General features: G+C 39.0%; 2 protein-coding genes across 4 annotated transcripts in view; one reads left to right on the top strand and one right to left on the bottom strand.

Annotated features, from left to right (window-relative positions):
• The window catches only part of si:ch211-243g18.2 (uncharacterized protein LOC559906 homolog), a 237,527-nt gene extending 221,133 nt beyond the window's left edge, over nucleotides 1–16,394 (top strand). For all 3 annotated transcript variants that reach the window (XM_062057133.1, XM_062057134.1, XM_062057132.1), the window contains 9 exons: nucleotides 3,486–3,750; nucleotides 7,721–7,846; nucleotides 7,912–7,994; nucleotides 9,216–9,372; nucleotides 9,981–10,145; nucleotides 10,215–10,340; nucleotides 12,491–12,708; nucleotides 13,997–14,025; nucleotides 16,075–16,394. In XM_062057133.1, the coding sequence (XP_061913117.1) occupies nucleotides 3,493–3,750; nucleotides 7,721–7,846; nucleotides 7,912–7,994; nucleotides 9,216–9,372; nucleotides 9,981–10,145; nucleotides 10,215–10,340; nucleotides 12,491–12,708; nucleotides 13,997–14,025; nucleotides 16,075–16,190 (1,278 nt within the window). In that variant the 5' untranslated portion in view covers nucleotides 3,486–3,492 and the 3' untranslated portion in view covers nucleotides 16,191–16,394. The remainder of the gene's footprint in view (nucleotides 1–3,485; nucleotides 3,751–7,720; nucleotides 7,847–7,911; nucleotides 7,995–9,215; nucleotides 9,373–9,980; nucleotides 10,146–10,214; nucleotides 10,341–12,490; nucleotides 12,709–13,996; nucleotides 14,026–16,074) is intronic.
• Nucleotides 16,395–22,845: 6,451 nt separating this feature from the next.
• On the bottom strand, nucleotides 22,846–24,171 carry LOC133655178 (purpurin-like). Its single transcript, XM_062055124.1, has 5 exons — nucleotides 24,031–24,171; nucleotides 23,775–23,892; nucleotides 23,566–23,702; nucleotides 23,329–23,441; nucleotides 22,846–23,258 (listed from the first exon to the last, which is right to left on the bottom strand). The coding sequence occupies exons 1-5, from the start codon at nucleotides 24,096–24,098 to the stop codon at nucleotides 23,035–23,037; spliced, it is 660 nt and encodes a 219-aa protein (XP_061911108.1). The 5' UTR covers nucleotides 24,099–24,171; the 3' UTR covers nucleotides 22,846–23,034.
• Between the last annotated feature and the right edge of the window lie 258 nt (nucleotides 24,172–24,429).

Raw genomic sequence — 24,429 nt, 5'->3', positions numbered from 1 at the left:
TTTACACCGAAATTTTTACACCAAAAATTTTAACACCATTTTTTTTACACAAAACATTTTACACCATTTTTTTTACAATTAATTTTTTTTACACTGAAATGTTTACACTAAACATTTGAACACCATTTTTTTACACAAAAAATGTTAACACCATTTTTTTACAATTACTTTTTTTTAAACTGAAATTTTTATACAAAACATTTGAACACCATTTTTTTTCGCACAAAAAATGTTAACACCATATTTTTACAATTAACTTTTTTACACTGAAATTTTTACACAGAAAATTTTAACCCCATTTTTTTTACAATTAATTTTTTTACACCAAAAATTTTAACACCATTTTTTTTACACAAAACATTTTACACCATTTTTTTTACACTGAAATTTTTACACTAAACATTTGAACACCATTTTTTTTCGCACAAAAAATGTTAACACCATATTTTTACAATTCACTTTTTTACACGGAAATTTTTACACAGAAATTTTAACCCCATTTTTTTTACAATTAATTTTTTTACACAGAAATTTTTACACTAAAAATTTTAACACCATTTTTTTTACACAAAACATTTTACACCATTTTTTTTACAATTAATTTTTTTTACACTGAAATTTTTACACTAAACATTTGAACACCATTTTTTTTACACAAAAAATGTTAACACCATTTTTTTACAATTACTTTTTTTTAAACTGAAATTTTTACACAAAACATTTGAACACCATTTTTTTCGCACAAAAAATGTTGACACCATTTTTTTACAATTAACTTTTTTACACTGAAATTTTCACACAGAACATTTTAACCCCATTTTTTTACAATTAATTTTTTTACACAGAAATTTTTACACTAAAAATTTTAACACCATTTTTTTTTACACAAAAAATTTTACACCATTTTTTTTTACAATAAATTTTTTTTACACTGAAATTTTTACACTAAACATTTGAACACCATTTTTTTACACAAAAAATGTTAACACCATTTTTTTACAATTACTTTTTTTTAAACTGAAATTTTTACACAAAACATTTGAACACCATTTTTTTACGCACAAAAAATGTTAACACCATATTTTTACAATTAACTTTTTTACACTGAAATTTTTACACAGAAAATTTTAACCCCATTTTTTTTACAATTAATTTTTTTACACAGAAATTTTTACACTAAAAATTTTAACACCATTTTTTTTACACAAAACATTTTACACTATTTTTTTTACAATTAATTTTTTTTACACTGAAATTTTTACACTAAACATTTGAACACCATTTTTTTACACAAAAAATGTTAACACCATTTTTTTACAATTACTTTTTTTTAAACTGAAATTTTTACACAAAACATTTGAACACCATTTTTTTTCGCACAAAAAATGTTAACACCATATTTTTACAATGAACTTTTTTACACTGAAATTTTTACACAGAAAATTTTAACCCTATTTTTTTTTACAATTAATTTTTTTACACAGAAATTTTTACCCTAAAATGTTTAACACAATTTTTTTTTACTTAAAATTTTTTACACAATTTTTATACAATTAACTTTTTTACACTGAAATTTTTACACAAAAATTTTTAACACCATTTTTTTTACAATACATATTTTTACACTGAAATTTTTACACAAAACATTTGAACACCATTTTATTTACACAAAAAAATGTTAAGACCATTTTTATACAATTAACTTTTTTACACTGAAATTTTTACACAAAACATTTTAACACCATTTATTTTACAATACGTATTTTTACACTGAAATTTTAACACAAAACATTTGAACACCATTTTTTTACACAAACATTTTTACACCATTTTTTTACAATTAATTTTTTTTACACTGAAATTTTTACACAAAACATTTGAACACCATTTTTTTACACAAAAAATGTTAACACCATTTTTATACAATTAACTTTTTTACACTGAAATTTTTACACACAAATTTTTAACACCATTTTTTTTTACAATACATATTTTTACACTGAAATTTTTACCCCAAAAATTTCAACACAATTTTTTTTTACTTAAAAAATTTTACACAATTTTTTTTACAATTAATTTTTTTTACACTGAAATTTTTACACAAAACATTTGAACACCAAATTATTTTTTCGCACAAAAAATGTTAACACCATTTTTATACAATTAACATTTTTACACTGAAATTTCTACACAAAAAATTTTAACACCATTTTTTTTACAATACATATTTGTACACTGAAATTTTTACACAAAACATTTGAACACCATTTTTTTTACCCAAAAAAATGTTAAGACCATTTTTATACAATTAACTTTTTTACACTGAAATTTTTACACAAAACATTTTAACACCATTTTTTTTACAATACATATTTTTACACTGAAATTTACACAAACATTTTTACACCATTTTTTTTACAATTAATTTTTTTTACACTGAAATGTTTACACAAAACATTTGAACACCATTTTATTTACACAAAAAAATGTTAAGACCATTTTTATACAATTAACTTTTTTACACTGAAATTTTTACACAAAACATTTTAACACCATTTTTTTTACAATGCATATTTTTACACTGAAATTTTTACACAAAACATTTGAACACCATTTTTTTACACAAACATTTTTACACCATTTTTTTACAATTAATTTTTTTTACACTGAAATTTTTACACAAAACATTTTAACACCATTTATTTTACAATACATATTTTTACACTGAAATTTTTACACAAAACATTTGAACACCATTTTTTTTACACAAACATTTTTACACCATTTTTTTACAATTAATTTTTTTTACACTGAAATTTTTACACAAAACATTTGAACACCATTTTTTTACACAAAAAATGTTAACACCATATTTTTACAATTAACTTTTTTACACTGAAATTTTTACACAGAAAATTTTAACCCCATTTTTTTTTACAATTAATTTTTTTTACACAGAAATGTTTACACCAAACATTTTAACACCATTTTTTTTTACACAAAACATTTTACACCATTTTTTTTACAATACATTTTTTTTACACTGAAATTTTTACACTAAACATTTGAACACCATTTTTTTTTACACCAAAAATGTTAACACCATTTTTTTGCCATTATTTTTTTATCACCGTTGTGTGTAAAAAAAAACACAAACATAAATGGACAGCAGAATTCTGCCAGTTTTTAAACTGCGGACATGTTTTGTTTTGTATTCTTCCTGAACACATCTTGACATTTGCATATGTGAAGTGTCGGCGAGAGGAATGAGACATTGTGTTGTGAAAAAGTGAGGCGACATGAAGTGTGTGCACGCTCTCATCACTCCAGGATCCTACGTCCAAACGCTCTCATCCCTCCTTAAGAGTTGTGCTCCCCGCGGGAAGAAAAGATCTTTGCTGGAGGGTTCTCAAGTCTTCACATCTCCAGTCCTCACTTCAGCTAAAATAATCATACCCCTCTATGTTGCTATGTGCCCCCCCCAGCCCCGTCATGGCCTCCAGCTTGTCACTGCGGGGTTACTCCGTGAGCCGCCAGCCGTCTTTCTCCTGCCGCTCCCTGATGGACACGGGCCGCTCCCGCTCCCGCGCCTCCGTCTCCTTCTCCGCCGCCGGCCCGTCCGCCCGCTCGGCCTCCGTCGGCCACGACCTCAACAGCCCGACCGGTCTCCACCTCAACGGGCTGCACGGCAGCGACGAGAAGGAGGCCATGCAGAGCCTGAACAGCCGCCTGGCCAAGTACTTGGACAAGGTCAGACCAGGAACACTCGGCCAATACAGGAAGTAAATGACATCGTCCAATCAGGGCACAGTAATAATCTCATAGGTTTTGTTTTACTACGCAAAACTCGAAAATGACCAGCCAAAATGTTGATGGGTCTGCTATCTGTGCCGTTAACCTGAAGCTAAAAAGCTAGCATAAAAAAAATAGCGTGCTAATGTTAGCTTGTTATAATGGTAACAGTTAGCATACTTGCAAGATGGACACATGTCTCAAAACCGATGGATTTTAGGTTAAAAAATAACCAAAATTAGCTAAAAGACTAGCATTAAATATTAGCATGCTAATCTTAGCATGATAACATCGAAAAAGTTAGCTTACTTTAAAGCCGGCGCCAAGTATCAAAGATTTTTAGGTTCAAATGGATAAAATTAGCTAAAATGTTAGCATAAAACATTAGCATGCTAATGTCAGCTTGTAATAATAGTAACAGTTAGCATACTTGCAAGATGAAGACATGTCTCAAAACCTATGAATTTTAGGTTGAAATAATCCAAATTAGCTAAAATACTAGCATGAAATATTAGCATGCTAATTTTAGCATGATAACATAGAAAAGTTAGCTTACTTAAAAGATGGCGCCGAGTATCAAAATCCAAGATTTTTAGGTTCAAATTGATAAAATTAGCTAAAATGTTAGCATAAAACATTAGCATGCTAATGTCAGCTTGTTATAATAGTAACAGTTAGCATACTTGCAAGATGAAGACATGTCTCAAAACCTATGAATTTTAGGTTGAAATAATCCAAATTAGCTAAAATACTAGCATTAAATATTAGCATCCTAATCTTAGCATGATAACATAGAAAAAGTTAGCTTACTTAAAAGCTGGTGCCAAGTATCAAAATCCAAGATTTTTAGGTTCAAATTGATAAAATTAGCTAAAATGTTAGCATAAAACATTAGCATGCTAATGTCAGCTTGTTATAATAGTAACAGTTAGCATACTTGCAAGATGAAGACATGTCTCAAAACCTATGAATTTTAGGTTGAAATAATCAAAATTAGCTTAAATACTAGCATGAAATATTAGCATGCTAATTTTAGCATGATAACATAGAAAAAGTTAGCTTACTTAAAAGATGGCGCCGAGTATCAAAATCCAAGATTTTTAGGTTTAAATTGATAAAATTAGCTAAAATGTTGGCTTAAAACGTTTGCATGCTAATGTCAGCTTGTTATAATAGTAACAGTTAGCATACTTGCAAGATGAAGACATGTCTCAAAACCTATGAATTTTAGGTTGAAATAATCAAAATTAGCTAAAATACTAGCATGAAATATTAGCATGCTAATTTTAGCATGATAACATAGAAAAAGTTAGCTTACTTAAAAGCTGGTGCCAAGTATCAAAATCCAAGATTTTTAGGTTCAAATTGATAAAATTAGCTAAAATGTTAGCATAAAACATTAGCATGCTAATGTCAGCTTGTTATAATAGTAACAGTTAGCATACTTGCAAGATGAAGACATGTCTCAAAACCTATGAATTTTAGGTTGAAATAATCCAAATTAGCTAAAATACTAGCATGAAATATTAGCATGCTAATTTTAGCATGATAACATAGAAAAAGTTAGCTTACTTAAAAGATGGCGCCGAGTATCAAAATCCAAGATTTTTAGGTTTAAATTGATAAAATTAGCTAAAATGTTAGCATAAAACATTAGCATGCTAATGTCATCTTGTTATAATAGCAACAGTTAGCATACTTGCAAGATGAAGACATGTCTCAAAACCTATGAATTTTAGGTTGAAATAATCCAAATGAGCTAAAATACTAGCATGAAATATTAGCATGCTAATTTTAGCATGATAACATAGAAAAAGTTAGCTTACTTAAAAGATGACGCCGAGTATCAAAATCCAAGATATTTAGGTTTAAATTGATACAATTAGCTAAAATGTTGGCTTAAAACGTTTGCATGCTAACGTTAGCTTGTTATAATAGTAACAGTTAGCATACTTGCAAGATGAAGACATGTCTCAAAACCTATGAATTTTAGGTTGAAATAATCAAAATTAGCTTAAATACTAGCATGAAATATTAGCATGCTAATTTTAGCATGATAACATAGAAAAAGTTAGCTTACTTAAAAGATGACGCCGAGTATCAAAATCCAAGATATTTAGGTTTAAATTGATACAATTAGCTAAAATGTTGGCTTAAAACGTTTGCATGCTAACGTTAGCTTGTTATAATAGTAACAGTTAGCATACTTGCAAGATGGACACATGTTTCAAAACCTATGAATTTAAGTTTAAATAATCAAAATGAGCTAAAAGACTAGCATGAAATATTAGCATGCTAATCTTAGCATGATAACATCGAAAAAGTTAGCTTACTTAAAAGCTGGCGCCAAGTATCAAAATCCAAGATTTTTAGGTTTAAATGAATAAAATCATCTAAAATGTTAGCATGCTAAGATGACGCTAAGTAGCAAAATTCATGCAAAACAATTGAAAACAAAAGTTGTAATATTCCATTTATGTGAAATCCTGCTCTGTATTATATATAAATTCAAAACTGGTGGCAAGGAAACTAAATGAAGGAACATAATATTTTGAAAAAAAAATTTAGAACAATTTTTTAATATTCCATTAAGGTAAAACGCTGCTCTGTATTAAATATAAATGCACAACTGCTTGTAGGATTAGGGAACGTAATGCAAATATTTTGTAAAATAAAATCAATGTAAAATGATAGAAAGAAGTGCAATATTCCATGTACAGCATACACTGCTCTGTATGAAATATAAATGTTGTTCTGGATCTAGTTAGAGGAAGCAAAACTAAGCAAAATAGTGAAAATATTTAGTTAAAAAAAATGACTAAAATGTAGACAGCAAGTGGACAGTGACCATAATTGGTCATTTGAGCAGGTATTAAAAAAAACACCCATAGACATTATTATTATTTTTTTAAATGTACTTGTTTTTTTAATCTATTTATTTATTTAATTTATTTACTTGTTATTTATTTATTTGCTTATTTTTTTAAACTTATTTATTTAATTAGTTAATTTACTAAATGTTTTACTTAATGATTTATTTATTTATTTTATTTAATCATTTATTTACTTAATTTTTCACTTATTTATTTACTTATTTTTGTATGTGTTTATTTATTTATTTTATTTATTTACTTATTTATTTACTTGTTTAATTTATTTACTTATTTATTAATTTATTTGCTTATATATTTATTTAATTCATTTACTTATTTTTTTTGCTTATTTATTTATTTAATTTATTAACTTGTTATTTATTTATTTGCTTATTTTTGTACTTATTTATTTATTTAATTAATTAATTAACTTATTTTTTTTACTTAATTATTTATTTATGTATTTTATTTATTTAATCATTTATTTACTTATTGTTTCACTTATTTATTTATTTATTTATTTTTGTATGTATTTATTAATTTAATTTATTTTACTTATTTGTTTACTTGTTTAATTAATTTACTTATTTTTTTCATATTTATTTATTTGATTTATTTACTTATTTATTTATTTATTTTTAAACTTATTTATTTAATGTATTTACTTATTTACTTATTTATTTATTTACTTATTTTAGTATTATTATTATTTATTTATTTAATTAAATATTTATTTTTTTACTTATTTTTTTACTTATTTATTAATTAAATTATTTATTTAATTTATTTATTTATTTATTTAATGGTAAAGTATTTAATCAGCCAAATTTGGAAATATAAATGTGGTTCTGGATCTTGTGAGAGGAAGAAGAATGAAGGAACAAAGTAAAGTAGTAAATTTCCATAAATGTAAAAGTCTGCTCTGTATGACATATAAATACAGAAGTGGTGTATCGGCTGCTAATATTCTTTGAAGCGCTCTGTATGACATATAAACAGCAGGAAGCTAACAGGAAGTCAGCATGAAGGCTAACAGTCCACACCTGCGTCTTCAGGTGCACACGCTGGAGCGCTCCAACGCCGACTTGGAGTCCAAGATCCAGCAGCTGATGATAGCGCGCGTCCCCAAAGGCCACGACCTGGACTCCATGATGGTTCAGGCTCATGCGGTAGAGCAAGAGGTAACAGCACAGGAAGTTGGTGCTGACACTTCCTGTCTGCTCACAACACAACTAATGTGTGTCAGGTGAGGAAGAAGACCTTGGACAACGCCCGTCTGATGTTGGAGATGGACAACGCCAAGCTGGCGGCCGACGACTTCAGAGTCAAGTGCGTGTCCAAGTCCAAGTCCAAGTCCAAGTCCAAGTCCAAGTGTGTCAGGAACAGTTCCTGGGTTCAGGATGAAGTGGGTGTGCCAGGAACAGTTTCTGGGTTCAGAATCAAGTGGGTGTCTAAGTCTAAGTCTAAGTGTGTCAGGAACAATTCCTGGGTCCAGGATCAAGTGGGAGTGTCATGAACAGTTTCTGGGTTCAGGATCAAGTGGGTGTCTAAGTCTAAGTGTGTCAGGAACAGTTCTTGGGTTCAGAATCAAGTGGGTGTGCCAGGAACAGTTCCTGGGTTCAGGATCAAGTGGGTGTGTCAGGAACAGTTCCTGGGTTCAGAATCAAGTGGGTGTGCCAGGAACAGTTCCTGGGTTCAGAATCAAGTGGGTGTGTTAGGAACAGTTCCTGGGTTCAGAATCAAGTGGGTGTGTCAGGAACAGTTCCTGGGTTCAGAATCAAGTGGGTGTGTCAGGAACAGTTCCTAGGCTCAGGATCAAGTGGGTGTGCAGGGAACAGTTTCTGGGTTCAGAATCAAGTGGGTGTGTCAGGAACAGTTCCTGGGTTCAGAATCAAGTGGGTGTGCCAAGAACAGTTCCTGGGTTCAGAACCAAATGGGTGTGTCAGGAACAGTTCCTAGGTTCAAAATCAAATCGATGTCAGGAACAGTTCCTGGGTTCAGAACCAAATGGGTGTGTCAGGAACAGTTCCTGGGTTCAGAATCAAATCGATGTCAGGAACAGTTCCTGGGTTCAGAACCAAATGGGTGTGTCAGGAACAGTTCCTGGGTTCAGAATCAAATCGATGTCAGGAACAGTTCCTGGGTTCAGAACCAAATGGGTGCGTCAGGAACAGTTCCTGGGTTCAGAACCAAGTGGGTGTGTCAGGAACAGTTCCTGGGTTCAGAATCAAATCGATGTCAGGAACAGTTCCTGGGTTCAGAACCAAATGGGTGTGTCAGGAACAGTTCCTGGGTTCAGAATCAAATCGATGTCAGGAACAGTTCCTGGGTTCAGAACCAAATGGGTGCGTCAGGAACAGTTCCTGGGTTCAGAACCAAGTGGGTGTGTCAGGAACAGTTCCTGGGTTCAGAATTAAATCGTTGTGTCAGGAACAGTTCCTGGGTTCAGAATCAAGTGGGTGTGCCGAGAACAGTTCCTGGGTTCAGAATCAAGTGGGTGTGCCAGGAACAGTTCCTAGGGTCCCTCCTCTGACGGTCCTGGTCCCGTAGGTGGGAGATGGAGCTGGTCATGTGTCAGTCGGTGGAGCGAGACTGTGTGGCGCTGAAGAAAGCCAAGATGGAGCACGAGCAGATCATCGCCTCGCTCAGAGGAGATCTGGACAGCCTGAAGGAGGAGCTCTACTTCCTCAGGAGGAACCACCAGGAGGTAAACCCAATAATTAGTAGGTAGGATAGGAGTGTCCGTCTTCAATTTGGAGTCTAATAGGAGTCATGCCCGCAGGGAGATTGCAATCCTTTAAAAATGTTGGCAATTTTCCTGCTGCTATTTTGTCCCCACCTAGTGGTCAACGCGAGTTATTCAGATCAATTATCTTTAACTATGCATTTAGTCACGTTCAATAAACATTCTTTCACTCTTTGAGCACTGATATGATATATTTAGCGTTCTTTTCTGACCTCGGCTGTAAGAAAAGGTCCCTGGAAGAAGGAAAGTAGTCAGCGCTGCTTCATATTCCTGACCCAATTTGTTGCTCTCAAGTGGTCTTTGGGGGCCGAGGGGGGTCCTCTGGTTACAGCGGACAAAAAGGAAGGCAAGTAGCTCTTATTACTCCACCCGGCGTACGCGAGGGATAGTGTGGCCTCTCCACTGGACGGGGAAGCGTACAAAAGTGGCGAGTAAACCGAGCGCCGCTTCATCAACTATTGATGGCCAAAGGAGTAAATAATATCCAAGTTCTCACGTTCTCATTCAGTTCCAGAACCTCTCACATATGTCCAAGATACGATCATTCAGGATTTGCACTTCATGTCCAGGAATTGGAGCAGATGAAGTTCCGCATCGCCAAAGACGAGGTCAACGTGGAGGTGGACTCGGCCGAGGGACCGGAGCTGGGAACCATCCTGTCTGACCTGAGGATCCAGTACGAGGGGATTGTGAAGAAAAACAAGGAACATGCTGAGCACTGGTACCGCAAGAAGGTGCAGTACCCTGCCTGAAATGTGCGTGTGGTTACCAGTTTGGCTGTACCGAACTTTGCTCCCGTGTAGCTGGAGGCGGTGCAGAACGACGTCAAGGAGAGCAACGAGGCCCTGAGAGGCGCCCGGGGCGAGCTGGTGGAGAGGCAGCGCTTCCTCCAAAACCTGGAAGTGGAGCTGGAGAGTTTCCACAAGCAGGTCAGGACAACTAATGTAGTGAGTAACCGAGTCATGCAGTCTCTTCGCCAAATACCCAATTGACCGCCAATAGAAGGACGATCCGACCGAGAGCTGAGCCAGAAGGCAAAGCTCTCGGTCTACCGAGCTATCTACATTCCTACTCTCACCTATGGTCATGAAGTGTGGGTCATGACCCAAAGAATAAGATGGCGGATACAAGCGGCCAAAATGAGTTTCCTCAGAAGGGTGGCTGGCATCTCCCTTAGAGATAGGGGGAGAAGTTCAGTCACCCGAGAGAGACTCGGAGTAGAGCCGCTGCTCCTTGGCTTGGAAAGGAGCCAGCTTAGGTGGTTCTGGCATCTCGTGCGGATGCCTCACCAGCGTCTCCCTAGGGAGGTCCTCATTGCACGTCCCACTGGGAGGAGACCCCGCGGTAGGCCAAAGACCAGATGGGCGGATTACATCACCTCTCTGGCCTGGGAACGCTTCGGGATTCCCCAGGAGGAAGTTGCTAATGTTGCTTTGGAGAGGGAAGTCTGGGGGTCTCTGCTGGAGCTGTTGTCCCCGCGACCCCATTCCGGATAAGCGGTTGAAGATGGATGGATGGATGGAGAAGGACGATCCTCTGCCTTTGTCGCCAGGTTTTGGGACCCTCCCTTGTACGGGGCAGAGTCCTCCCAGATTATTTTATTTTAAGGCTGTCTGAATAAAATTGTTAATTTAAGATGAACAATTTGTTCTATAGAAAAGGAGTAAGTCCAAAGCCATACCGAGCCGTCTGAAGTCTGGAGCACTCTTCGAAAATAGTCGCTCTTCACTTGTGCTTTTGTCCAGGTTGAAATCGATGTTGGTCAGAATCAGAATCAGAATCAGAATCAGATCAGAATAGTTTGTTTTTATCCACCACTACACCTAGAGGGAATCATATGTGTTCTTATAGATCAGAAACCGGGTGAGATCATTGTGTTTTATCGTCTTCGAGCAAAACCCAGGCCAAAGTAGGAACTTCTAAGGGTTTTCTTTTGCTCAAAGGCGGGAACATATTCCCTTGACACTTGTGCACACCAAAATATATTTTTTCTTGGGGAAATCTGGGGCAATGCGGTATATTCAGAACCTGGTACTTGGTACTAGCAAATACGCACTCTAAGGTCTTCGGTCGGCCACGTCATCCCTACGCCGGGAACTGACTGTGGCGGAAAGTCCTCGAGGGTGAAGCAGTCCCTAGCAGCCAACCTGGAATCCCTTGCGGCTGCCAGAGTTATTTGGCATGACATCTGTGGTCGTGGCATAGGTGGCCTCAAAACAAGCCGCACCCAACTAGAAGAAGCTGTCCGCCAACGCCGTCATTGCCAACCATACCAAATATTGGGGACTTCTGTTTGTGGAATCTTTGTGTCTCTGAGTTTGGTCTCGGGAGTATTTTGAGATCCCATGCGTTCGGAAACAACCGTTGTACCAAAGAAAAGTAGAAGGTGGTAGAAGTCTCTCTCACTATTATGTTAGATCCACTATGGACTGGACTCTCACAATATTATGTTAGATCCACTATGGACTGGACTTAGATCCACTATGGACTGAACTCTCTCACTATTATGTTAGATCCACTATGGACTGGACTCTCACAATATTATGTTAGATCCACTATGGACTAGACTCTCACTATTATGTTAGATCCACTATGGACTGGACTCTCATACCATTATGTTAGATCCACTATGGACTGGACTCTCACTATTATGTTAGATCCACTATGGACTGGACTCTCACACTATTATGTTAGATCCACTATGGACTAGACTCTCACTATTATGTTAGATCCACTATGGACTGGACTCTCATACTATTATGTTAGATCCACTATGGACTGGACTCTCGCTATTATGTTAGATCCACTATGGACTGGACTCTCACACTATTATGTTAGATCCACTATGGACTGGACTCTCACTATTATGTTAGATCCACTATGGACTGGACTCTCGCTATTATGTTAGATCCACTATGGACTGGACTCTCACACTATTATGTTAGATCCACTATGGACTGGACTCTCACTATTATGTTAGATTGGAGTGGAAAAAAAGAAAGCAAAAGCCAAAATTCGGAATCCCAACGTCTCGACACTTACGTTCCCACCGTGACCGCCTTATTTTATCCATGACCAGGTCGCCGCCCTGGACGGGAACTTGGACGAGACGGGTCTCAAGTACTCGAGCGAGATGGAGCGTCTGCAGGTCACCCTCAACCAGCTGGAGGAAGACCTCTCGCAGCTCCGGCTGGACATGCAGCGCACCAAGACCGACTACGAGCATCTGCTCCGCATCAAGCAGAACCTGGAGATGGAGATCGCCACCTACAGGCGTCTGCTGGAGGGCGAGGAAAGGTAAGAAGACGGAGAGGCTACTTAGCTTGGCATAAAAAGCTCTTCTCAAAGTCCGAGAATAGGTTTTTAAATTTGGATGACTAAACGCTATCTATAATAGATGATAGCATGTAGCATAAGAAGCTAACTATTTTGAATTTCGGTTAGCATGTGCTCAGCTGTCACCTATTCTGTTCAGAACTTTTATGGACAGAATTTCTTGGCGCAGACAGGGCGTTGAGGGGATCCGGTTTGGCGGCTGCAGGACTAGGTCTCTGCTTTTTGCAGATGATGTGGTCCTGATGGCTTCATCTGGCCAGGATCTTCAGCTCTCACTGGATCGGTTGACAGCCGAGTGTGAAGCGACTGGGATGAGAATCAGCACCTCCAAGTCAGAGTCCATGGTTCTCACCCGGTAAAGGGTGGAGTGCCATCTCCAGGTTGGGGAGGAGATCTTGCCCCAAGTGGAGGAGTTCAAGTACCTGGTAGTCTTGTTCACGAGTGAGGGAACAGTGGATCGTGAGATCGACAGGCGGATCGGTGCGGCGTCTTCAGTAATGCGGACGCTGTATCGATCCGTTGTGGTGAAGAAGGAGCTGAGCCGGAAGGCAAGGCTCTCAATTTACCGCTCGATCTACGTTCCCATCCTCACCTATGGTCATGAGCTTTGGGTTATGACCGAAAGGACAAGATCACGGGTACAAGCGGCCCAAATGAGTTTCCTCCGCCGGGTGGCGGGTCTCTCCCTTAGAGATAGGGTGAGGAGCTCTGTCATCCGGGAGGAACTCAGAGTAAAGCCAGTGCTCCTCCACATCGAGAGGAGCCAGATGAGGTGGTTCGGGCATCTGGTCAGGATGCCACCCGAACGTCTCCCTAGGGAGGTGTTTAGGGCACGTCCGACCGGTAGGAGGCCACGGGGAAGACCCAGGACATGTTGGGAAGACTATGTCTCCCGGCTGGCCTGGGAACGCCTCGGGATCCCCCGGGAGGAGCTGGACCAAGTGGCTGGGGAGAGGGAAGTCTGGGCTTCTCTGCTTAGGCTGCTGCCCCCGCAACCCGACCTCGGATAAGCGGAAGAAGATGAATGGATGGATGGATGTGCTCAACTGTTAGTTAACACCGCTTGTTGATCATTTTCTGTCATGTATATGTTTGCATTCATTTGGAGATTAACATTTAATTGATGTTTTTTTTTCAACCGTTTAGGCAGAACCGACTTTTATCTTGCTTTGAGTTTGTCTCGCTTGGAAAACATTTTGTTTATTTTCACGCTGGTTCAAAACCATTTTTCTGTTTTTCTCTTCCTTAGTCTTAAGGAAGTTCCTCCTCCACCAAAAAGTGAGTATTTTTTTTTTACGCTCCAATTAGTAATATGTTCATTTTAAATCCATTAAAGTAGTATGGAATAATGAAAGGATTAAAAATATAACATCTTTTTATTTATTTTACCATAACACGACAATAGGTGAATTTTGACGTTATTTTTGTAACTTTGTAACTTTATTCTCGTAACATCAGAAAAAAAAAAAAAAGTCTAATCCTGGGGGGCGGGGCTGGTTATGATTAAAAAAACATGAATTACATGTTGATAACATAAAGAAACATAAAATAGGGGTGCAACGATATTATAAATACCGCGGTATTAAAGTCATCACAACAATATAAACCAGTGATTTCACCTATTTGGGTTAAAAATATTTTTTGCAAATCAGTAATTATAATCCACAGACAATGTGTCGTCGGTGAGAGTCGGTACTGTCTGGAGCTCGGCAGTGTAATACTCTTCCACATCAGTAGGTGGCAACGGGTAGCTATTTGCTTTGTAGATGTCGTGATCACAAAGGTATCTAATGCTTAAACCAAAAATAAACAAAAGGCTTAAGAAAAAGGCATCGAAACTTAGGGAAGGCTATGCAAAACGAAACTAAAACTGAACTGGCTGCAAAGTTCACAAAAACAGAATGCTGGACGACAGCAAAGACTTGCAGCTTGGGGAGCAGATGGCGTCCACAAAGCACACCCCAACTAGTGTTTACGGCATAGTACCGCGATACTAATGACTCATATTCGCTACAATACCACCTCTAAAAAGTACCCCCCCTATTTTTTAACGGGTATGACGGCACGTTGTCAATGACAATGCTAGTTTTACGAGCAGAGGAGCATGTTCGGCAGCGCACACCCACAGAGTACTTACAAGCAGTGTGTAGACAGAAAAGGGAGAATGGACGCATTTTGGTGTAAAAAGTAAAGATACAGGTGAAGTTATAACACTGAAACACCCTCAGGAAGAGGTGCTTTAAGACATGGCTAGCTAGCTAGCAGCTACTTCTAAATCACTAATCCTCGCCTCGATGGCGACGAATAAGATGAGTTTCTTACAAATATCATTATCACTGGAGGACAAGGGATAGCTAAACATGCTTCACTACACACCGTAGGAGGACACAATAGCTCACCGGCGTCACAATGTAAACAAACGACATGGGTGGATCTACACCTGACATCCACTGTAATGATACCAAGTACAAGAGCGTATCTAGTCGATTCTACTATGATTACATCGATATTTTTTAACGTCACAAAATCTTTTTCCGTTTTTTTAAATTCATATTATGTTTATAAGGTCAGTAAATACGTCCCTGGACACATGAGGACTTAAATTATAACCAATGTATGATCCTGTAACTACTTGGTATTTAATTGATACCTAAATGTGTGGTATCATCCAAAACTAATGTAAAGTATCAAGGAAGAGAAGAATAAGTGATTATTACATTTTAACAGAAGTGTAGATAGAACATGTTAAAATAGAAAATAAGCAGATATTAACGGTAAATGAACAAGTAGGTTTATAATCAATTTTTTTTTACAGTTTGTCCCTCATAATGTAGACAAAATAATAGGTGTATAAATGACACAATATGTTACTGCATATGTCAGCAGACTAATTAGGAGTCTTTGTTTGTTTACTTACTACTAAAAGACAAGTTGTCTAGTATGTTCACTATTTTATTTGAGGACTAAATTACAAAAATAAACATATGTTTCATGTACTGGTCCCTTTTATTTACAAAAGTATCGAAAAGTATGGAAATACATTTTGGTACCGGTACCAAAATATTGGTATGGAGACCACCCTAGGGCATGGTGTGCTCTTTATTGTCGTTGCACAAGTACAAGGGAATGTCCTTTTCACCACAAAGCGGTTGAAAACAGGACAACAAAGCGGTTGAAAACAGGACTTAAGTCAAATATCCCCCTAACCGTCGAAACAGTTCCGTTTCTATAGCAACTAGCGGGGTAGGATGGACTCACACCGCCACGTTTGCGAAAACCCGTTCAGTTATTAAATGTGACAAACTTGTGAACTGTCCGCCCACGCAGAGGAGCCCGAAGTTCGCACCAGGAAGATCGTGAAGGTGGTGACCCAGACCATGGTCAACGGCAAGGTGGTGGACGAGTCCAGCGAGGTGGAGCAAATCGAGGAGACCAAGAAATAGAAGGTTGTGTAGGAGACAAAAATATGAAATATAATTCAGGATGCTAATACGCAGTAGTTGTGCATGCTAACACCGACCTTGGATTAGACTGAAGTACTTGAAGTAAGTATTCGACAAATAATACAGAGTACCTCAACCAGATTGGAATGTCTTTGTGTAGGATAGTTTACTTTGTTGTTGTGTTTCTTTGAATAAATGCTCCTTTACCTTTGCAGTTCTTTGGTCCAACTCACCAGGATCCTTCAATTGACACGGGTGATTTCTAGAAATGGACTGCACGATTCATTCCAAATGGATACAGTCTGATACAAAAATATGGTTCTATAGGCGTATGGGTCGAAAGGGTTACCAGTGACAAAGTCTTAAACCAAGTCTAGAAAGAGAGACGTATAGAACGTGGCCAAAACAAGTTCCTGGGGCACATTTTCCGCCAGGAAGCCACAGATGGTTTCTAGAAATGGACTGCACGATTCATCCCAAATGGATACAGTCTGATACAAAAATATGGTTCTATAGGCGTATGGGTCGAAAGAGTTACCAGTGACAAAGTCTTAAACCAAGTCTAGAAAGAGAGACATATAGAACGTGGCCAAAACAAGTTCCTGGGGCACATTTTCCGCCAGGAAGCCACAGATGGTTTCTAGAAATGGACTGCACGATTCATTCCAAATGGATACAGTCTGATACAAAAATATGGTTCTATAGGCGTATGGGTCGAAAGAGTTACCAGTGACAAAGTCTTAAACCAAGTCTAGAAAGAGAGACATATAGAACGTGGCCAAAACAAGTTCCTGGGGCACATTTTCCGCCAGGAAGCCACAGATGGTTTCTAGAAATGGACTGCACGATTCATCCCAAATGGATACAGTCTGATACAAAAATATGGTTCTATAGGCGTATGGGTTGAAAGAGTTACTAGTGACAAAGTCTTAAACCAAGTCTAGAAAGAGAGACAAATAGAATGTGGCCAAAACAAGTTCCTGGGGCACATTTTCCGCCAGGAAGCCACAGATGATTTCTAGAAATGGACTGCACGATTCATTCCAAATGGATACAGTCTGATACAAAAATATGGTTCTATAGGCGTATGGGTTGAAAGAGTTACCAGTGACAAAGTCTTAAACCAAGTCTAGAAAGAGAGACATATAGAACGTGGCCAAAACAAGTTCCTGGGGCACATTTTCCGCCAAGAAGCCACAGAACATCGCTGCCTTGACAGGACAAATCCCGGGCAGAAAGCCAGAGGAGGACCAAGAAAAATATCTGAAGAACCATCATTGACTAGGACCTCGGTTCCTGGGTGTCACCATGCACAAAAACCGTACAAAGGAGAGCAAAATGCAAAGGGGACTTGGTTTTAACGTAAAGAAAATAAAAAAATAGGTTCCAGAAAGTTAAAGACTCTACACCAGGGGTGTCAAACTCCTTGTAGCTCAGGGGCCACATGGAGGAAAACCTATTCCCAAGTGGGGCCGGACTAGTAAAACCATGGCATGATAACTTCAAAATAAAGACAACTTCTGATTGTCTATAAATGTTCTCATTCATCCAGGTCATTGTCATCTCAGGGCCTTCAAATCGATCAAAGCTGGACTGTTTGGTTTGTCTTGGAAGACCTTTCGCCTCTCACCCAAGTAGACTTCATAAATTCATGCTCAGAGACTAGATCGGACCAATCTTAGTCTAAAACTAGATGTGACCAATCTAAGTCTGAGACTAGATGTGACCAATCTATGTGTAAGACTAGATGTGACCAATCTAAGTCTAAGACTAGATCTGACCGATCTAAGTCTAAGGCTAGATGTGACCAATCTAAGTCTAAGACTAGATGTGACCAATCTAAGTCTAAGACTAGATGTGACCGATCTAAGTCTAAGACTAGATCTGACCAGTCTTAGTTTAAGACTAAATGTGACCGATCTAAGTCTAAGACTAAATGTGACCGATCTAAGCCTAAAACTAGATCTGACCAATATAAGTCTAAGACTAGATGTGACCAATCTAAGTCTGAGACTAGATGTGACCAATCTAAGTCTAAGACTAGATGTGACCGATCTAAGTCTAAGACTAGATCTGACCGATCTAAGTCTAAGACTAGATCTGACCGATCTAAGTCTAAGACCAGATCTGACCGAACTAAGTCTAAGACTAGATGTGACCAATCTAAGTCTAAGACTAGATGTGACCAGTCTTAGTCTAAGACTAGATGTGACCGATCTAAGTCTAAGACTAAATGTGACCGATCTAAGCCTAAAACTAGATCTGACCAATACAAGTCTAAGACTAGATGTGACCAATCTAAGTCTGAGACTAGATGTGACCAATCTAAGTCTAAGACTAGATGTGACCAATCTGAGTCCAAGACTAGATGTGACCAATCTCAGTCTAAAACTAATGTAACTAGATGTGACCAATCTAAGACTAGATCTGAACAATGTCAGTCTAAGACTAGATGTGACCAATCTAAGTGTAAGACTAGATGTGACCGATCTAAGTCTAAGACTAGATCTGACCGATCTAAGTCTAAGACTAGATCTGACCGATCTAAGTCTAAGACTAGATCTGACCGAACTAAGTCTAAGACTAGATGTGACCAATCTAAGTCTAAGACTAGATCTGACCGTTGTAAGTCTAAGACTAGATGTGACCAATCTAAGTCTAAGACTAGAGCTGACCAGTCTTAGTCTAAGACTAGATGTGACCGATCTAAGTCTAAGACTAAATGTGACCGATCTAAGCCTAAAACTAGATCTGACCAATACAAATCTAAGAGTAGATGTGACCAATCTAAGTCTGAGACTAGATGTGACCAATCTAAGTCTAAGACTAGATGTGACCAATCTGAGTCCAAGACTAGATGTGACCAATCTCAGTCTAAAACTAATGTGACTAGATGTGACCAATCTAAGACTAGATCTGACCAATGTCAGTCTAAGACTAGATGTGACCAATCTAATTCTAAGACTAGATGTGACCAATCTAAGTGTAAGACTAGATCTGACCAATCTAAGTTTAAGACTAGATGTGAACAATCTAAGTCTAAGATTAGATCCAACCAATATAAATCTAACACTAGATGTGACTAATATGAGTCTAAGACTGGATATGACCAATCTAAGTCTAAGACTAGATCTGACCGATCTAAGTCTAAGAATAGATCTGACCAATCTAAGTCTAAGACTAGATGCGACCAATCTTAGGCTGAGACTAAATCTGACCAATCAAATTCTAAGACTAGATCTGACCAATCTCAGGCCGGGACTAGAACTGACCAATATAAGTATACGACTAGCTCCACCCAATCTAAGGCTAAGACTAGATCTGACCAATATAAGTCTAAGACTAGATGTGACTGATCTAAGTCTAAGACTAGATCTGACCAATCTAAGTCTAAGACTAGATCTGACCAATCTCAGGCTGAGACTAGATCTGAACAATCTAATTCTAAGACTAGATCTGCTCAATCTGACTGCTCACTGCTCCCCTCACCTCCCAGGGGGTGAGGGTGATGGGTCAAATGCAGAGGATAATCTCACCACACCTAGTGTGTGTATGACAATCATTGGAACTTTAACTTTAACTAGAAGTGACCAATCTAAGTCTGAGACTAGATCTGACCAATCTCAGTTCAAGACTAGATGTGACCGATCTAAGTCTAAGACTAGATGTGACCAATCTAAGTCTAAGACTAGATGTGACCGATCTAAGTCTAAGACTAGATCAGACCAATCTAAGTCTAAGACTAGATCAGACCAATCTAAGTCTAAGACTAGATCTGACCAATCTCAGGCTGAGACTAGATCCGCCCAATCTAAGTCTAAGACTAGATCACACCAATCTAAGTCTAAGACTAGATCAGACCAATCTAAGTCTAAGACTAGATCTGACCAATCTCAGGCTGAGACTAGATCTGACCAATCTAAGTCTAAGACTAGATCAGACCAATCCAAGTCCCTGAGCATGAAAGGTCTTCTATGACAAACCAAACAGTCCAGGTGCGATCGGTTGAACGCGCTGAGGTTACAACTTCAGATTGTTTTTTCCGCTGGCCAAAAATAGAACAAGAACATTATAAAAATGTTTAAATCCTAAATAATCCTCTTGGCAAAACAAAATAAAACCAAAGAACGAAGAAAGTTTGTTGAAAAAACTTGTTGCGGTTTCAAGAACACAAAGAAGAACACAATGAATTTAGACTTTGTCTCAGTGTTTGTCTCAGCCATTAAACCATAAATCATGGTCTAGCCCGGATTGAACAAAATACTAAATTAAAAAATAAATAAATACAAATTCTTGTAGGTATCAAATACCTCATTTTTCATATCCAAATATCCAAACCCTACAAATGGAGGTAGAACCTGTTCCATAGGGTGGACTTACACTCTGCGTTCACTTTCTGGGGCGATGAGGATGCCAAACAACTATGTGTTCCCAGCAGAAGACGGCAGGTTTTAGGTTTAATTTGAGTCCAGGAGGAGGAGCCGCAGCCCCCGTGCACCTCTAGCTTGGCCCCCGTTTGCTCGCCTATTGTGACATCCAGTGGACATGTTTAGAACAGCAGTTTCTGTCATTGAAAATTCCAGCTCATTGTTATACTTTGCAACACTCAGCTCGCAGGCCGCGGTCCGGATTAAACCAGTTGGACACCCCTGCTCCACACCAAAGATGGCCCTAATTTTATGAAACAGAAACAAAAATACCCTCTTTGTTCGATAAACCAAGCTCAAAATCCCAAATTCCTACCCGGCAGCAGATCAAACGTTGGGAATGTCTCAGATTTCCAGAACTGTCTCCCAAATCTTCCGGTCGTAAGTGACCACGGAAGTTTCGGTTGGCAACAAAGAGTCATGAATGAATGAGGTTGTTGAATGAAGGAGCTTCAAACAAGTCGATCCCATCAAGATTTAGGACTCTGCCCATTGAACTTTGAAACTCTAAAGTTGAACCGCTTCTCTGATGAACCCTTTGTGCCACATGTTCATTGGAGAAACTGGATGTAGTTCACTTTCCACAATCGGAGGTTTAGGGCTTGCCCGATACAAAGAACTTCTGAAAGTTTATGTCTACCAAATACTATGACAAGTCAGTCCAGATCAGGCAGTTTGATCGCGGACCTGTGGCCTACAGTAGAATTAGCAGAACAGGACTAGATGTGACCAATCTAAGTCTAAGACTAGATGTAACCAATCTAAGTCTAAGACAAGATCCGACCAATCTAAGTCTAACACTAAATGTGACCAATCTAAGTCTAAGACAAGATCTGACCAATCTGAGTGTAAGACTAGATCTGACCAATCTACCACTAAGACTAGATGTGACCAATCTAAGTCCAAGACAAGATCCGACCAATATAAGTCTAACACTAGATGTGACCAATCTAAGTCTAAGACCAGATCTGACCAATCTAAGTGTAAGACTAGATCTGACCAATATACGTCTAAGACTAGATCTGACCAATCTATGTGTAAGACTAGATGTGACCAATCCAAGTCTAAGACTAGATGTGACCAATCTAAGTCTAAGACTAGATGTGACCAATCTAAGTCTAAGACTAGATGTAACCAATCTAAGTTTAAGAGTAGATGTAACCAATCTAAGTCTAAGACCAGATCTGACCAATCTAAGTCTAAGACTAGATGTGACCAATAGATGTGACCAATCTAAGTCTAAGACTAGATCTGACCAATCTAAGTCTAAAACTAGATGTAACCAATCTAAGTTTAAGACTAGATGTGACCAATCTAAGTCTAAGATCAGATCTGACCAATCTAAGTCTAAGACTAGATGGGACCAATAGATGTGACCAATCTAAATCTAAGACTAGATCTGACCAATCTAAGTCCAAGACTAGATGTAAGCAATCTAAGTTTAAGACTAGATGTGAAGTGAAGTGAATTATATTTATATAGCGCTTTTCTCTAGAGACTCAAAGCGCTTTACATAGTGAAACCCAATATCTAAGTTACATTTAAACCAGTGTGGGTGGCACTGGGAGCACGTGGGTAAAGTGTCTTGCCCAAGGACACAACGGCAGTGACTAGGATGGCGGAAGCGGGGATCGAACCTGGAACCCTCAAGTTGCTGGCACGGCCGCTCTACCAACCGAGCTATACCGCCCCACATTAGATGTGACCAATCTAAGTCTAAGACCAGATCTGACCAATCTAAGTCTAAGACTAGATGTGACCAATCTAAGTCTAAGACTAGATGTAACCAATCTAAGTTTAAGACTAGATGTGACCAATCTAAGTCTAAGACTAGATGTAACCAATCTAAGTTTAAGACTAGATGTGACCAATCTAAGTTTAAGAGTAGATGTAACCAATCTAAGTCTAAGACTAGATCTGACTAATCTAAGTCTAAGACTAGATGTGACCAATAGATGTGACCAATCTAAGTCTAAGACTAGATGTGACCAAGTCAGTCCAGGATCAGGCAGTTTGATCACGGACCTGTGGCTAACAGTAGAATTAGCAGAACAGGACTAGAGTACGCCGAGGTCAGACCACCAGTAAGCCCATTACTGCTCTGTGTTTCACCGCTGGGCTAAGGCTGAGGGTTCTTATGGGCTCAGGAGGGATCAGCAGCTCAAAGTTCAGCATGTTCTCAAGGCTCAACCAGACGCCACACACAAAACAAAGATGCAGTTGTTAGAAAAAAAATTGTTTTATTTCATGTTGTCGTTCAGAAGACCAACAGAACTCTTGGACTCCAGCTGGAAGACGACAAGGGCAGTGGCTCTTTTATGCTTGTACAGCATCCGTCCATACAAACACACTCGGTCTCACGTCTCCTGCGTTGAAGCCGCAAAGACCGCAGCTCGGTGGCACCGGCGTCCCCCTCCTCAACAGGCTCCGGACTGCAGCACGGGCTGGAACTGTCCGGCCATGCAGATTTCCTCCTGCTTCTGACGCACAACGCGCTGGATGGCCGGGGGTAAACCGCGGGGGTTCCTGGAGAAGACCAGGCCGTAGCCGTCCTCGCAGCTGCCGTCCTCCTTGACTGTGCGGCAGGCGTAGGTGATGGCGTAGTTGTCGTAGTCTGTGTCGATCACCCAGTAGTTGTCGCCTGGCGGTGAATGGAAAGGTTTTAGGAAGGAGGGGAGTGGGAGTGAAAAGAGGTGTAGGTGGGCACTAACCTCCACTGGACAGGTAGCTGGCCAGTCCCTGGTAGTTCATAAACATCTTGCCGGGGGTGGCGGGGTCGGGGACAGAGTACTGGGCGGCCATGTCGGCGCATACAACCCAGAAGCTACAAGGGAATCACACGAGCAGATGTAAGTAAACAAAGACTTCAGAACTGATTTTCAAGACCAAGCAACCCAAGAATCTTCCTCAGCTGATCCCAAAGACGAGGATCTTCCTGTCAGACATACCCAAAGAGAGTGACACGTCCTTTGGAGGAAGCCGTCATGCTGCCGTCGTCGTCGATGGTGTACTCCGCAGAGATGTTGTCCTGCAAGAACAAGCCTTCCGGATCTTTCTTCTGCAGGGCGTACCACTTTCCAGAGTACTGCAGGAAGTCCAGGAAGTCACATTTTGCATTTTTTTGTAGTTTTGGAGAAAGAGCTTTGGCCGCACTCACCCTGGCGGGGTCAAAGCCCTCTTTGACCGTGAAGCTGTCGACCACACAGGTGGTGCACAGACTGCTCTCGATGCAGGACAGCAGGACCAGAAGAAGGACCAGCTTGGAGGACGCCATTCTGGGAGAAGAAACGCAACATTACCCGGGGGTCAAAGTCAGAGAATCCCAAGCAAGGGCAATGGAACCCCGAACATCAGAGGGGTTCAGAACCCTTGAAGGGCGTCCGTAGAAAAACTGAAGAAGGTATTTCTCTTACCTTCTCAGGGTAACAGCAAGGATGAAGTATGAGATGGTCGTAAACAAACACCAGACTGGGTCTGGCATCCGCCCCGCCACCTTTATATGTGCAGACCCAGACCAGCTTATGGCTGATTTGCATTGCCGGGAACTACATAAGGTGCTTAGATCACGAGGTAATCCTGTTGGTGAGACGTCCTTACCGTAATCTGGCTGCTATGTTGCAACGTGCCAAAGACTTACTGAGGAACACAATCAGGATTTTATGTAACCGATTAAGAGGACTATTTACTGTGGCGACACAGGCGGAGCACGAAACCCCACACGGGGAAAGATCCCAGACCTGAGTCATGTTGTGACAACTGATACAAGCAGTCCTGCAGGGTGTTTACTTGTGTGTGATATCATGTGCGATACA

This window comes from Entelurus aequoreus, linkage group LG08, assembly GCF_033978785.1.
Source record: "Entelurus aequoreus isolate RoL-2023_Sb linkage group LG08, RoL_Eaeq_v1.1, whole genome shotgun sequence".
NCBI classification, from domain to species: Eukaryota; Metazoa; Chordata; class Actinopteri; order Syngnathiformes; family Syngnathidae; genus Entelurus; species Entelurus aequoreus.
This window is presented reverse-complemented; position numbering and strand designations above follow the sequence as displayed.